This window comes from Capricornis sumatraensis, chromosome 6 (assembly GCF_032405125.1).
Source record: "Capricornis sumatraensis isolate serow.1 chromosome 6, serow.2, whole genome shotgun sequence".
NCBI lineage: Eukaryota > Metazoa > Chordata > Mammalia > Artiodactyla > Bovidae > Capricornis > Capricornis sumatraensis.
Window position 1 is genome coordinate 52,228,042 of NC_091074.1, and position 16,512 is coordinate 52,244,553.

At 42.2% G+C, this 16,512-nt stretch overlaps 1 protein-coding gene across 2 annotated transcripts in view; it reads right to left on the reverse strand.

Moving 5' to 3' along the window:
* Window positions 1–16,512, reverse strand: part of DOCK8 (dedicator of cytokinesis 8) — a 158,493-nt gene that overhangs the window by 55,814 nt on the left and 86,167 nt on the right. Inside the window, exons 20-23 of one of the 2 annotated variants that reach the window (XM_068974285.1) lie at window positions 15,516–15,685; window positions 12,757–12,852; window positions 8,302–8,397; window positions 1,487–1,636 (exon numbers count right to left, since the gene is read on the reverse strand). In XM_068974285.1, coding sequence (XP_068830386.1) covers window positions 1,487–1,636; window positions 8,302–8,397; window positions 12,757–12,852; window positions 15,516–15,685 — 512 coding nt within the window. The remainder of the gene's footprint in view (window positions 1–1,486; window positions 1,637–8,301; window positions 8,398–12,756; window positions 12,853–15,515; window positions 15,686–16,512) is intronic. The other variant, XM_068974284.1, reaches the window with a different exon arrangement.

A 16,512-nucleotide genomic window follows, 5' to 3' on the forward strand; every position in this document is an offset into this window, starting at 1 on the left:
GACAGCATTCCTAGCCTAAGAGAGGACAGAGGCATACCCAGTAGAGTGAACTCTTGCATGAATTGAGGCCAGGGTTTAGTTTTTACTACTTCTCAGTGCTCATATTTATGAGGGATTTTACAGCACTTCAGAGCAATCAGGGATTCACATTTTCATGTTTATGTCCTTTATTCTCAGAATGATAAATCAATTTGCTCTGAACTATTGAAAATATGATTTGAAATGTTTTCCTCTTGTTATGATGACCAGTTTGCAAATTCAGGCCAAGCTGATCAGCCACTGGCATGGGTGGAGACTTGGTAAAGAAGTTTCCACAGTCACCATGGAGTGGCAAGTCCTCATGCTCTTAGCGTCCTCCACTTGGACCACTACTTAAGTATCTGTCTGAATATGCTGGGCTTGGAATCTTCAGTCTTGACTTTGCTGCTAGCTGTGTTGACTTTTGCAAAATTTATCAACCTCACTGTGCCTCATTTTTCATGCCTACCAAAATGAGACACCATTGCCACTCTCCTAAAGTCTGCCATAAGAAATGACCAAGTGGAAGTTTCTTCTAAGTACAGAGCAGCATACAAATTCTTCATAATGATAAAGGTATTAATAATGATCATTGCTGCTTCAAATTTTATAGAATTTTTAATTCGGCTTCAAATTTTAGAATTTTGTTTTATTTCATTTTACTTTTTTTTTTTACTTTCTACTTTGAAATAATTTCAAATTTACAGAAAAGGAGCAAGAATAGTCAAAAGAACTCCTCTAATTAGACTCATCAGTGCTGGGTATTTTGCTATATTTGCTTTATCATTCTCTCTTCATGTTCAGTTGTTTTTTTTTTTTCTTAAACTTTTGAGAGTAGGTTAGTGAAGTGAAGTGAAGTCACTCAGTCGTGTCCGACTCTTTGCGACCCCATGGACACCAGGCTCCTCTGTCCATGGGATTTTCTAGGCAAGAGTACTGGAGTGGGTTGTCTTTTCCTTCTCCAGGGAACTTCCCAACCCAGGGATCGAACCCAGGTCTCCCGCATTGTAGACAGACGCTTTACTGTCTGAGCCACCAGGGAAGTCCAAGTAGGTTACAAATATCATAAAACTTCAGGGTATATTTGCTAAGAACAAAAATATTCCCTCTCATAGTGTGTTGATACAATAATTTAAACTGCTTTAATTCCACATTATAATTTCATTTTGTACAAGCTCCATTCGGTTTGTGGGATCTCAGTTCCCCAACCAGGGATTGAACCCTGGCCCCTGACAGTGAAAGCCAAGAGTCCTAACCACTGGACCACCAGGGAATTCCCCACATTGTAATTTTTGATAGCAATGCCCCAGCCCCACCACAGGGTGCTGTCCAGTATAACAAAGTGAATTTAGTTGTCATGTACAGTTAGTTACATTTTAACTACTGTCTTATTGTGCTTTGATTATGAAAATAATATATGCCCAGGGTAAAAAATTTCAGACAGTGAAGAGTAAAATGACACAGTTACCTTCTGAGGTTTTAGTAAAAGGGCTGCGATCTCCGAGGTAACCACATTAACAATAGTAGTTATGTCATCTTTGAAACGGTCAGAAAAACGAGTCCTCCGAAAATTGTCCCGCTTGTCCATGTTGTGTACATACTGGGCCATGCTTTTCACCTACAGGGAAGATGGGGGAAATGTCAACATGGAAACTGGTGACCTGCTTGCACATTATAGAAAAAGGGAAAAGCCTGGAAGAAAAACTCATTAACAATGGACTTTCTAACACTTTATCTGCGCTGGTGGTTGGTTGCCCATGCAGGCTCTGGTCTGAAAACTTCTCCTGACACCCTGATGGTTACCATGGCAGCAGGAGGTGGGAAGGGTGCCCTCTCCCTGACCCCAAGTCAGGGGGCTCCCTTCTTGATGCTGTCAAAGCCAGGGAGCTTAATTCTTCAGCTGCAGTGTCGCAAGACTCCCCTTCTCTCAGCTGGGAAGGCAGGCCTGGACTGCGCCCCGCCCCCATGACCACTGCAGCACCGTCCTATCACGGCGCACAACTTTACAGGAGAAGGAACTGTTTAGGAGACTGTTTTTGATGTAAACTGAAGTCATTTCTGTCTCTGAAACTACAGTGAGAAGAAGAGAGAAATGTCTCTCTTATGTCAGCTTCAAGTAGAACGGAAGAAGAGGTTTTCCAAACACAATTCTATAGTATGTAGGCTGGAAACTTAACCACTATTTGGAACTTTGTCTCTAGGAGAAATTATGTTGTGAGTTTTATAAAACTAGCTTGCTAAATATACATATATACATATGTAAATATGTATATAATTCTATATTTAAAATACATATTTAATGTATATGTAGTTTAAATAAAAACCTATTTATCAATCAGTGATAGCCTACATTATGACTAGGACAACACCAGCTCAATGCCTACCACAATTTTAAATCAACATCATGCTCATTTTTTTGGACTTCTTCCTGGGCCAGGAGATTCCTGGGTCAATACAGTTTCTTTGATAGAGTCTGAGGTTGTATCCTGTCCTTGTTGGAAACTCTCAGACCTGTCAGAAACAGTTGGATGGGAAAGGCTGGGAGATGGTATGGTTGGGTGTCTATCCCTTCTGTAAACGTGTCCATGATAGTCGGAGAGACACTGCAAAAAGAAATGGCCCCGGAACGTTAAACTGCCCACACTTGCCTCAAGGTGACCCCCTAGGTCAGGACTGGAAGGAGAGGGGACAAAGACAGTGTATGGGAAAATGACTTTCACTCCTAAGAGCGCTGGGCTTCCCTGGCAGCTCAGATGGTAAAGAACCTACCTGCAGCGCAGGATACCTGGGTATGAACCTTGGGTTGGGAAGATCTCTTGGAGAAAGGAATGGTTAACCCACTCCAGTATTCTCATCTAGAGAATTCCATGGACAGAGGAGCCTGGTGGGCTACAGTCTATGGGGCTGCAAAGAGTTGGACATGACTGAATGATTAACACTTTCACCTTTCTAAGAGCTCTAATAGCAGATTTCTAAGAAGCCAGGGCTGGCAATTTTCTTTAGTACTGAGATAAACAAAGATTTAAGAAAAAGAAAACAAACAATCAACAAACAAAAACAAAGAAAAGGTAAACTACGAAGCGAAAGCATACACATAGGTAAATATGTTTTAAGACAATGCCATAGCCAGCTTGGGGAAGACCTAAAAATCTAAAATCCTAGAGCCCGGGGTAAGAACCCCGGTTTCTTTTCACAGTAGAGTCCTTTTTGGCTCAGGACACAGGGACGTGTCTGTACCCCACAGAGTCACAAACCCTCAGTGGAGGGCCTGAATGAGACGTAGGAACTGGACCTGAGTTTTGTCCCACAAAGTACCTCTCTTGCCATGATCCTAACTAAGGACCGGGGAAGACAAGCCCCTTTGTTTGGGGCTACCTGCTCCTGATTCCCCACTGCCTAACCCACCCCAGTACTGGGTTTTTAGCACTCACTGTTGTGTTTGGCTCCTGCCTGCTGAGTTTGGCCATTCTACAACCAAATAGATAATCCTCACAATACCATACTTCCAACTAACAGCTTCCTGCCAGACTGTCAACTACTTGCCAACTACTGTGTCGTTTGCATCTCCAGAGAGAAACACATAATAGAAATAGTAGTGGATTCTTGGTCATTATCTGTGGTGTGGGTTAAGGCAGGAAAATATTTTCCTCCATATGGGGCTCTGTGACCCATTCAAAGCAGAGATACTAAGAAGCCCTTGGTGTAGACTTTGGGGTAAAGCGGTCACCATTTACCTGTGTCCCCAAAGTCTGGCTCAGTAGTTTCTAGAAGCATGGGGATTTATTCATTAGCAACTGTGAAATCTGCCCAAGGATTGTTTTCAACAGCTCTGATGATGCCAAAGTGGTTGTTCATTAGCACGTGGGCATTAATATAACTAAAGGGTGTTAAATCACCTAGGTAGTTGGCTAAACCCAAGGAGGTTGTAGTTCCTTTCTCTTTAGGCTTCTTGGGAAAACAGCTGTTTTGGTGTTGAAACACTTTTTCATGCATCTGTAAGGCAACTGCGTAAGCAATGTGTGGAGGACTGGGCACCCAGTCTGAATCCAAGATCAGTTTCCTTGCAAAGTCTGGCTGGCGCTGCGACTCTTCCATCTGCCTCCACCCTAGCTTCCAGCTCCTTTTCTCGCCCTTCTCTGTCTACCTCCGAGCCCTAGGAAGCTGATCTCTACAGACTACATCATTCAGGACTCCTTGAACTTGGGCTTCTGGTTGGAGCTGGCCAATAGGAGGCACCGTCAGGGGACCAGTGGGCAGGAGAAGAGAATGGTACAGGTACACACCCATCCCACTGTCCTCATCCCTGGGCAGCGTGCCTCTGGCAGTGGTAGTGTTTCTCTTTGATGTCAGCTCCTGTCATGCGGACTCTGTTCTCTGCCTCGGCTTTCTCTCGGCCTTGATTATACTGCTCCTTACCCCAGCTTCCGGCACCTCCTGCTCCCTGGGTGTCTCACCAACCCTCCTCTACTCCTGTAACCCTGCACATACCCTGGGCAAAGTCCCTTAATAAATGCTTTTCAGTTAACCCTTTTGAGCAATGCTGTACTGCCAGGACCCTGACAGACTTAGTTATAACCTACAGAGCCCTAGATAACTGGTGCCCTGGGAGATCTACATGTTGACCAACCCCCTCCAAGTGCTCATCTCAGCAGGACTTTCTTTCCAGCTTCTGATCTGTTTACCAAAAGGGACTCCTAGAGGAAGGAATCCTATCAGCTTTAACTTTTGCTTTCTTTCCTGAGCCTACTGAGTCCTAATAAATAAATGTGCAAGATCAAAAGCAATTTTCAGCTTTTCCACGGTTCTCAGCTCCCTGCAGTTAGGGGGTTAGGGGCACTGAAGTGGGACTGACAAGGTTTGGTGGACCCACAAACTTCTCCTTACAGCCTTCAAACTTCCTCCAACCCCATCTGTAACTGGGGACAATGAAAAGCTCCTGTCTGGAGGTTGTCTGAGGATTCAACAAGATAATGCTCACAAGGCTTACAATGGTGCCTGGCATGTACGTAGTTAGGTGCTCAACACGTTTTAGATGTTATTATTTTTCCTCCCTTGGGGATGCCAGCTGTTACTGGGACTATATGAAGGACAGAGTTATCATTACATCTTCAGAGAATGCAAACTCGCTTCAGAAAGAGAGCTCTAAGATGTCACAAGGAGCCATTCAGGCCTAGCAAAGCTGAGTTCATCGCCACTGGGAATGGGATAGTAATTGCGGCATCACATTAAAGCTGACTTCAGAATACAAAGTTCTCACATGTTATTAACATGTTAGGCTAAGAAAATGTTTTGTAACTTTAAGCTTCCAAGAAGAAGCCAGATTGCAGAGGAACAGAACTTGAATTAGAGCACTGTGGAACTGAGGCTCTGTCCCTCCCTGGCTGAGAGGGCTGGGCAAACCCCTGCTTAGCCTTGGGGTCCTGTGTGTGCACTGATAATTGCTCATGATAAGCTTATAATTTACAACTATTAAATGAGATCTAAGAATGATTAAGTGACATGTGTGCATATGTGTGAGTAAATAACATGAAACTTTTTTTTGGCTTCACCATGAAGCTTGCAGGATCTTCATTCCCCAACTAGGCACTGAACCCAGGGCCACAACAGTGAAAGCTCGCAGTCCTGACCACTGGACTGCCAGGGAATTCCCAACATGAAGCATCTTTGAATCGAGATACTGCTTTCCTTTGGGACTCTCTTCTAAATGAAAAATCTTTTGGTCACTCAGTTGTGTCTGACTCTTTGTGACCCCATGGACTGCAGCCCGCCAGGCTCCTCTGTCCATGGAATTCTCAGGCAAGAATACTGGAGTGGTAGCCATTCCCTTCTCCAGGTGATCTTCCCTTCTCCCAGGGATTCAACCTGGGTCTTCTGCATTGCACGCAGATTCTTTACCATCTGAGCCATCAGGGAGATTCTATAATATCAAAATGAGCTTTTGTTTCATGTCTTTCAAAATTTGCAGTATGGAAGATCAACTCAGTTGAAGATTATTTGTATGAATTATCTATAGATGGATTATGAGCTGAGTAAATCTTTATGGAGAAACTTGATGGTGGGTGGGATGGGTACAAAGAAGCAGGATGTACTGGGCATGGAGTGGTGGTTTTGATTCTTTTCTTCCCTCAAGAGTTTATGGCCAGCCTTTTCCTGCCAAAGCACAAAGCTCATGTCTCACTGCTAATGCTGCTGCTTGCTCCAAGACTTGTGAGCTGCAGCCATCCACCTGAATCAGCTTGGCTTTTAGAATGCAAACTCCTGGTGCTAGCTGCGCATAAAGACCCTTAGCTCTGTTCGGGCCTCACAGAGCAGAGGCAGTGTGGACTAGTGGATCTTCAGTGTGCTTGGAAGGCACTTGGGCAGACTCCTTGCTTGGAAGGCACTTGCACCATCGGCTCCCTGTTCCTCATTGCACTCAGTATTCTAGGGAGGGGTCCAGATCTGCGTGATTCTCATTAAGCACCCACAGGTGATTCTGCTGCAGGCATCTGGCATTGTGCTCTGAAAAGACATCTCTAGCAATACTTTTTTCCAGTGAGGGGTGAGAAATTGGTGGAACTCTAAGGCAGGGCAGGGATCCCACCTCTGGGACCTAATGCCTGATGATCTGAAGTGGATCTGATGTAACAATAATAGAAATAACATGCACTGTAAGTGTAATGCACTTGAATCATCCTGAAACCACCTCCCCTCACCCCTGGTCCACAGAAAAACTGTCTTCCACAAAACCGGTCCCTGGTGCCAAAAAGGCCGGGGACTGCTGCTCTAGCGGATCTGCACCCTTGACGTGCTTCTGCTGCAGGGCCCTGACTTCTTTTCAACTCCACTGCACATTACTTCCCATTTCCTCAACAGTGTGTGCTTTATTTTTGTTTCCTTTGACCTTCTTGTTCTCTATGTCCTGTTCCATGTCCATAGAGAACATGTCTTGTTCTCTATGTTCAGTATTGTCCTCTTTCACCTGGGCTTGAACTTACATAGATAAACTAGAGCTCAGGTGAAAAGCCTACCATCGTTCTCTTAAAAAAAATTATCCACTTAAAAACAATGTCACAGAGGAAGGACATCCAGTCGATGTGAAGCTAACACTATTACTAAATTTCAATCCACTCTTTATCCTCTGGATTGTCTGTGTGTGTATCTTTGTGTAGTTAGTGTCTGTGTTTTCATACTTTTTCATTTAAGCTAATTTCACAATGCATCTCTATTTATAAACATTGACAAAATGCTTATTCTTGTGGCTTTATGGTAAAATCCTTTCACTTCCAGTATAAAATAGGTATTACTATTATTCTCTTCATTTTTAAATTAAAGAGTATGTTATACCGTTTGATTTTCTGCTAAAGAACAGATAGAAGTTGCAGGTAAACATATCTCTAAGTTTCATTTTTCCCCTCAATGAGTATTAGTCGGTGCTTGTATGATGTCAAGACATGTTCTGCATCTAAAGGTATAATAATGAAGAAAATAGACCCAAATCCTAGAAATCCAATAGGCAAGAGAGAAAAACAAATTGTGATAAGCACTAAGAAGGAAATAGAGTGTTTCAAAAGAGAGGAATAAAGTGGTAGACATATTAAGGTATGAGGAAGTTAGCAAAGGCCTCTAAAGAGGTGAAAGCTGAGACCTAAAGAGAAGACCCCCGCCCCCGACCTCCAAAGAGTGTATGTGTGCAGGAGATGGGGGAAATGAAAGGTAGGGAGTGGGGAGAGCATCTTAAAGAGGCTCTGAGACTGAAAAAGCCTCAGCATCTTCAAAGGACCAAACTGGAAACAATGTGGCTGAATGAGGGGGGAGTGGTCTTAGGGCAAGGTTACAGATGAAGGGAAGCAGAATCATACAAGGGCTTTTTAGGCCATGAGAAAAATGTGTGCTTTATTTCCAGTACTCTGAAAATCAGTGAAAGGTTTTAAAGAGGAAAGTGTCATTATCTGGTAACACTGTGTTGCCTTATACAGACTGGATGGGCAGAGGGCAAAAATGAGTATATGTGGGCAAAGAGGATGTGATTGCAGGCATGATGGAAGCTTGACCAGACGGGGAGTGGTAAAGATGGGGAGATGTAGCAGGTACAGGTACATTTTCAAGGCAGAATCAGTAAAGTTTGGCGGAAGGTGGATGAAGGGGTAAGGGAGAGTTAACACTGAAAGAATGAGCCCAGGTTTTCTGCAGGAGCAACTCAGTAGAGAAGATGTCAGTTCCAACTACAGGGAACCTCACTGTCTGTTTAAATGCGCTGTTCGTGCCCTGTTGAGCACAGATATACACGTGCAAGAATCTCACCAGAAGCTCAAAGAAGAACCAGGAGTACTTGAAGACTGTTTCTTTCACCATTCCAGTGCTGACCACCATCTGTAGGGCAAGCTCCTCATGGAAATGCTGGACAACAAACACAAAACATTACATGTATGTAATGACAGTCTGTATCAGGTGTTTTATTTGCCAACTTTTCTTTTTTACCAATTGTAACAGTCTGTTAGTTTTGGTGCATTTGTCCCAGATGTCTTAGACCAGAGTGGATGGTAAAATCAATGCTGAAATAATCTGAGACTGGAGGGTATCTTAAGCAAGCAGAAGGCTGGTGGTGGAGAGCTGGACTAGAAGGAATGGCCTCATCTGGAAAACGAAGATTCTACGGGGGAAGCATTCATGGGCAGCAGCTGGAACTGGGACTGTCTGTTATCTTCCTCCCAGGTTCCACTGTAAACCCTCTGTGTGCCCATGTGTAGAGCATTCCTCTCCTAACCCTGAGTTTTCTCATATATAAACTCGATTGGTAGCAATGGTTCTCGGACTTGAACGTGCATCAGAATCCCTTGGAGGGCTTGCTAAGGAACAGATTGCTGAGCCCACCTCCAGCATTTCAGATTCAGCAGGTCTGGAATGGGGCCTGAGGTTATGTGCTGGGAACCTTGATTAGAGAAACACTGTCAAGACGGTAACTCCACTCCTTCCAGAGAGAACAATTTTTGTTTTTATAATCCGTCTATGGCTTTGTGAGAGATGAGATGAATTCAGTTTATGAGTAGTGGTGGTGAAGTCACTGAGTCATGTCCGACTTGTGACCCCATGGACTGTAGCCCACCAGGCTCCTCTGTCCATGAGATTCTCCAGGCAAGAACACTGGAGTGGGTTGCCATTTCCTTCTCCAGGGGATCTTCCTGACCCAGGAATTGAACCTGGGTCTCTTGCACTGCAGGCAGAGCTACAAGGGAAGTCTTATTAGTGGATCATCTGTGTTAAAAGGTATAGCGGTAGCAGCTTGAACTCTCTCGGTTTCTAAACTTCTGTGTCCCAGGGTCTGATGCTCCACTTTCTGTCTACACTTCTCACCAAGGCATGAGACTGCTCATCTGACTGCAGATGTAGCAGTGATTTTTTTACACCTTTTGCATCTTCCCTACTTCCTAGTTTATCTGGATACTTGTTAATACTCTTGACAACAGCTTTGATGTTGAACAAGGTAAACAATAAAGGTGAGACAACCAACCCATGTCAGTTTGCCTGTCATTTCACTAAGCCACAAATGTTTCCAGGCCATCAAGCCATCAGTCACTATGATGGAGCAGACAGTGCATCCTGAAGGGAACTCAGGATGGAGAAAGACAAGATATTGACTCTAGATAGTAAAGGTGCATATCTAAGGAATAATTTCAATGAGCCCAGATTTTTTTATCTCCCCATATACAGAAAAACAATAAAATCATTAACTCAAGGTGTCTGGTTTTTGTGAACATCTTTTGATGTGCAACTACATGTTTTTGGTTTTTTTCCCAGTAAAACCTCGTATAAATCCTGGCTCTTTCATTGACCCTTTGAAATAGTCCCTCAGAGATAACTGAGAGACTTTTCCAGGGTACAGTCCTCAATAACATTCCCCAATGAAACATAACTCTCAAATTTTAGGCTGTGCATTTTTTTACCGGTCAACACTGTCCTGGCCTTAAAACAGAAAGCCCTGCATCCCAGGGACCCCCTAAGACCCAAGAAAACTGGGATAGCTGGTTACTCTAACTGATGGCAAAAATGACATCTGAGCATTTTCTGTGGATTTCATCTTACAACCATAAAATGTAGAATAAATACAGATGAACTCATTTTTTTTTATTACTCAGTGGGTAAGAAAGCTGAAACTACTTGAATACCCTAATATCACATCCTAGGGTACTGGCATATGTGAAAATAAAGTCAACACTCAAAGTAAAAATTGATTAGAGCAAAGCTTACCCTTGATAAACCTTTAAATTACCCACACTGTACGGCAGGTATGCAACACAATTTACTGATTCTTAAGAACAGTAAAATTGAAGAGTTATTCAGATAAACTAAAAGGAGACAAACAGAAAGTTCTCTGTGCAGATGTCTGGGTATTTGAACTAGTGACATCCCTGGATGATTAACGGGGACAAACGGAGAATGCTAAAGTGTTTCCGCTTGTCATTGGTCCCACTTCATTCTGTTGAGTGAGTCAAACCTTTACAATTTTAATATATATGAAAACATGTGAGACTTCAGGGAAGTTCCTCCTCTTGGGAGAGGGGCAGGGCTGCATGTTAATCTAGCAGGTGGTCTAAGCTCGCCTGTGATGTAACTTGGCTATACCCGGATCTTCCCATTGTAAGAAAGAGACGCTCCACGAGCTTCAAAGGTAACTGCTGGAAAATAGGTCAGTTTGACCGCCAGAGTCTTATGGCAAGAGGAGATTAGAGGACGATAAGCTGCTTCTTAAAGTAATTTATGTTGCTTACCAGGCAACATTATTACAAGAACACCTTGCTCTGGAGGTTACAGAAAATAGCCAAGCAGCTAAACCCTGTTTGCTGAGCAACTAAGGAGACACACTGGCTAGACCTCCCCCTGAAATGAAATGATTCTCTTCTGGTCATTGAAATGGCCAGAAACAAAATCAAAACAAATTAATTGCTCCCAGAAGAAATCAGGCCCTGCCTGAAGAAAACAGGTGTAGGCAAATCATGGTCCTTAAGAAGGAAAATAGTGCTTGTAACCAGTCCCCGCAAAGCCCAAAGCTAAGATTTAGAGTAAGTGACATCTTTATTTTCAACACTTCATACATTTTCTTTCACTTCTTCTTTTAGAATTAATTCCTGGTACCTCCTTCCAGACAAGCGGGGCCCAGATTTGTGCCAAGTCTGCAGCATCGGACCTTCCAGGGCCTCCCCATGCCTGATCTTTCCCTCACCCTCACCGAGGCCAAAGTGAGCTGTGCTGAGGTTCATTCCCTTGGGGCCTGTTGAATACACATATTTCCGTTAGCCTCTGCAAAGAGTTTCCCATATTAGACTTCCAATCAGCATATTTACATTTTTATAAGGGTCTTGAAAGACACTCAAGACATTAACTTAAGTAGTAACTAAATTGGTGACACCCTTGGATATCAGGCAGAGGTGAAAACTTGGGGCAGACAGGTTTTTTTTTTTTTTATTCCCCATCCTTAGATCACACAACGTGTGACAACCGAAGAATTCTATTAACGTAAAGAGACCTGGTGAGCAGTTTAACACCTTGTCAAGTCTCTGAATTCATACGTAAGGCTGATTAGAAAGAATTACAACGAAGCTTTTCATGTCTGATACAGTATTGAAATGCTCTATGTTCAGTCGTGTCTCATTCTTTGTGACTCTATGGACTACAGCCTGCCAGGCTCCTCTGTCCATGGGATTTTCCCAGGAAGAATACTGGAGTGGATTGCCAATGAGATAAATGATACCTAGTTACTGCCTTCACTGTGTTGAGGATGAATTGTCTCCAGTTCTCCTTTTACTAAAAAAGAAGCTAACACAGTATGGCTCCTGGACTAGCATCAGCTGGGAACTTGTCAGAAATGTAAACCCTTGGACCCTACTTTCAGTTCAGTTCAGTCGCTCAGTCATGTCCGACTCTTTGTGACCCCACGAATTGTAGCACGCCAAGCCTCCCTGTCCATCACCAACTCCTGGAGTTCACTCAAACTCATGTCCATCGAGTCGGTGATGCCATCCAGCCATCTCACCCTCTGTTGTCCCCTTCTCCTCCTGCCCCCAATCCCTCCCGGCATCAGAGTCTTTTCCAATGAGTCAACTCTTCACGTGAGGTGGCCAAAGTATTGCAGTTTCAGCTTTAGCATTAGTCCTTCCAAAGAATACCCAGGACTGATCTCCTTTAGGGTGGACTGGTTGGATCTCCTTGTAGTCCAAGGGACTCTCAAGAGTCTTCTCCAACACCACACTTCAAAAGCATCAATTCTTCAGCACTCAGCTTTCTTCACAGTCCAACTCTCACATCCATACATGACTACTGGAAAAACCATAGCCTTGACTAGACAGACCTTTGTTGGCAAAGTAATGTTCCTGCTTTTGAATATGCTGTCTAGGTTGGTCATAACTTTCCTTCCAAGGAGTAAGCGTCTTTTAATTTCATGGCTGCAGTCTCCATCTGCAGGGATTCTGGACCCTACTTTAGATCTACTGAATCAGAAACTCTAGGGGCCAGCAGTCAGTTTTAACAAATCACCCGAGTACTTCTGATGCACAGTAAGTTGGAGAACCACTGAGTTAGGAGGTAATTGGGTGGTCAAAAAATGGGGGATCTGGAACAGGGCTGCCACAGTGTGTGTGCGTGTGTGTGTATGTGTATGCGTTTGGTGTGTACATTAGAAGGGCGGGAACAAGGAAGGAGAGTACTATTTTTAATAACAGTAAGAAGGTGGGCAACATATTCTCACATGGCCCTGTTCGGTACCTTTTTGCTGACTGGCCTGGGGGCTGTTGTTGAACTTGGAGCATCACTGTTGCTGGAGCAATAGTAAGACATCCGGTTGCAACTGCGATCAGCAATCTGAAATACACAAACCATGACTCCACAGTCAACCCACAGTGGTCTCCAGAGAGATGAGCCAATGGCCTGGAAATCAGCTTTGAATTCATTGTTAATGTATTTTTTTTCTGGTTACAAAGGTAAAACAATTGCCAAAAATAAACATAAAACAAAGCAAATAAGATAAAATATACCTAATTCTACTTGCTCCTGAGATATTCACTGTTAGCTGGTATGGAGCCACCTAGAGTCACATCCTAGTTAAGAAACAGTCCCTTCAACTAAGTCTCTGACTTAACTGGAAGAGAAGGGGAAAAATACGTGTGGGAACAGTGCCTCTCTGTGGGTTAACATGGTACTGTTCCCAGTCTCCTCGACACTATTTAATAATTTGTCAAAAAAAAAAAAAAAAACTACTTCTGAAAGAAAGATGAGGCTTGATTCTTCTAGACAAATTTTTTTCCCCTCACTACAAAATAATTTAAAAATTGTTAACCCAGTCCACAGAGAAATTAAAAATCTTCACTTTCATTAAAGGAAACTGTAAAAATCAAATCTGTCAGTAATAGCTGCTATCCACTTCTCCCCTAGGCAATCTGAAATGATACTGCCTAAAGGGAACTTAGATGTGAAACTGAACCATGGTGTGCTGGCAAATGCTTAACAACCAGCTCTCAGAGGGGAGGGGCTGATCTGTAGAATCTGCCAATTTCTATGCTGTGAATGCTTCCGTCATGCCTGATTTCAAGTCAACATGACATTACTGAGTATGGTGTTGGGAAGAGATACGCAGTAGCAAACCCACCATATAGTATTTCCACTGCACAGAAACAACAGACATAAATAACCTCGAAAATACAGACAACAATGAAATATACTAAACTACTTACGAAGGGATGAGATTTGAGTACTCCCTTGTAAAAATGGAATAATTTCAGATTTATGGACAAGTTGCAGATGTTGCATAGAAAGTTCTTGGATATTCTTCGCCAAATTCCTCTTATGTTATATCTTACATAACTATGGTATATTTGTCAAAATTAAGAGATTAGCATTGCACATGAACTGTTAACTAAACCATAGGCTTTATTCAAATTTCACTAGTTTTCCACCTGTGTCCTGTTCTGTTCCAGGAGACCACAGTGCATTTAGATTACCTTTGTTTTTCATATAACTTATGTGTTAATTGATATAATTTAACTTTTAATAATGTCTGTGTTTAACAACTTGTTCAGAAAATTCCTGGAAATTTAACAATTAGTTCTCAGAAATTGTTATGAACCAGCTCCAGCACATCCTTGCATTTATTCGGTATATCAAAAAGGGTATTTCACAGAATTTCATAAGATATAACCTATATATCATCAGAATCTCTAGGAGTGGATCTATAGGTGATTCTTACATTCACCCAGGGTTCAGAACCTCTGTAGAAACAAGGAAAATCAGGTTCAGGGCAGGAACAGACTTGCCCATGACCACAGGCTGGAGTGCGATCAGATCAAGAAGACCCAACCCTGGTCTCCAGATTTTCTGTCTCACAACATACTGTCTCAAGTGGGTGTCTCAAGGGAAATGATGTCAAAACCTAAAGAGTCTGATTTATCTTCATCAGAGAAAATGACTTTATTCTAAAAGATTAGCCACCCTGAGGTCACAGATAACTGGAAAGAAAATGAAATTAAGAATTCATGGCAGTTTTGTACATACATGAAAAACCACTGAATTATACATTTTAACGGGGTGAATTTTTTAGTATGTGAATTGTATCACAATTAAAACAAATTTCAAATGAGAGGCATTTTACAGAATACCTGACCAGTATGCCTCGAAATTGTCAAAGTCCTCAAAAACAAGGAAAATCTAAGAAAGCGTCATAACCTAAAGGAGCTAAGGAGGCATCACTACAAAATATAATGTGGTATCCTGGGTGGGATAGAATAGAATAGAAACAATACATTCAGGAAAAACGGAGAATATCTGAATAAAAAATAAATTTTAGTTAATAACATGTTACATTTGGTTCATTAATTGTGACAAATGTGCTATTTTAATGCAAAATATTAATAACTGGAAAACTATTGAGCACATAAAAATTTTCAGTTATATACAGATGTAATTCTATACATCCAAAACTTTTATAAAATAAAAAGTTTATGAAAAAAATGAAGAATTTATGAAAGGAAAACAATCTAGGGCAAGTCACCAACCCTCTCAGGATCTCAATTTTTGTTTATAAAACTTGGCTTTGATCTTTGGGGTTCTTACATGGGATAATCAATCTATGGATGTCAACAAATCTAAAAGGCAGGTATTAAAAAATAACACAAAACAAAATGAAAAAAAAAAAAACCCTTTCTAGGCATCAAAAACAGTTAAAGCTAATTTTTCCCCTGAAAATAAAACTCAAGGTATTCACAGATGCCATGGGGCTAAACCAGCTATGCTCAAGAAACTTCCCACCAAAGTCCACTAACTCTGCTCAGACCCCCAAATGCCAGTCTTGCCTCTACATCTTTCAGAATGGTCTCAGTGATTTCAAAATACAAGAATTTTAATAACTTGAAAGTTGTGCATTTGACTGAGACAGTAGGCAGCAGGGGTGGTTGAGTTTGTGTTGTCTCTCCAAGTGTTAGTGAGAAGTTAAATAGCCCATGTATCAGTCCAGGGCTTGACACCTGCCTTACCTTTGAAGACATGATGTTCTTAACTTCCTCATCTGCTGCACAGTGTGGCCCCGCGAGGTCTGGGTTACTGCTGCTCATCACCCGGGCCTGCAGCAGCTTCGAACTCACAGCTGCAGCAGATGTGCGCCCATACGTGTGGTAGCGAGGGTCTGGGAGGACAGTGGGGCCACCTGCAACCCACCAGGTACAGACATGTCAACAGAAAGGGATCAGAGTCACTTACTGGATTTGAGAAAGAACCAAGGAGGGATGGGGTAGATAGCAGACACGCAACAGATTAGGTCTTGGAATTAGGGTCTTATTAGCAAGTGCCTAAGGGAGACAATTCTGGGGGAAAGATAGGGTGTAAGGCAGTAGGGAGAGGTAAGGACTGTGGTAAACTGCAAGCACATGTCTCATCCAAAGACAAGGGCTGCTCCTCAGCTGCTCCTCAGCTCTAGCTTATTATTTTTCAAGACAAGCTGGAAATGTGGGTATTTTTATTTATTAATATTTAAATGATGACAGACTTATAAGTCTTGCATTTCTGAGATTTGAGAACCCTCTGAGCCTTATAAGAATATGAATACACTATATATAGCAAGGTGTTTTGCCTTTAAGTATTTATATATGTTCAAAGGGGATTAGTTAAGTCTGTGAATATTACAAGTATTTTAAAAAACATTTGAAATTATAGGTTTACTTGAAATGAGGCTACATGGACTAATAAACACGCCAAGTTCTTTTGTTAGGGCCTGGAATTTTGTTAACTGATTGAAGCTACTTTTTATATCATGCTGACCAGATGTTCTGGTTGAGTGGAGAAATGAATTATTATTTCAGTTTAGTCTGGGAGGAAATGAGAAAAAGGATTTATTTTTTCATAATGTAATGTTTAGGAGCCACTGCTTACCACTGCTATCAAAGACATATTTTTTCCTTATCATTATTCTCCTAGAATCTTAGGCATCTGCTGTTACTTCCCCAGCTCTTACAAAAAGAGATTCTCAGCTGAATT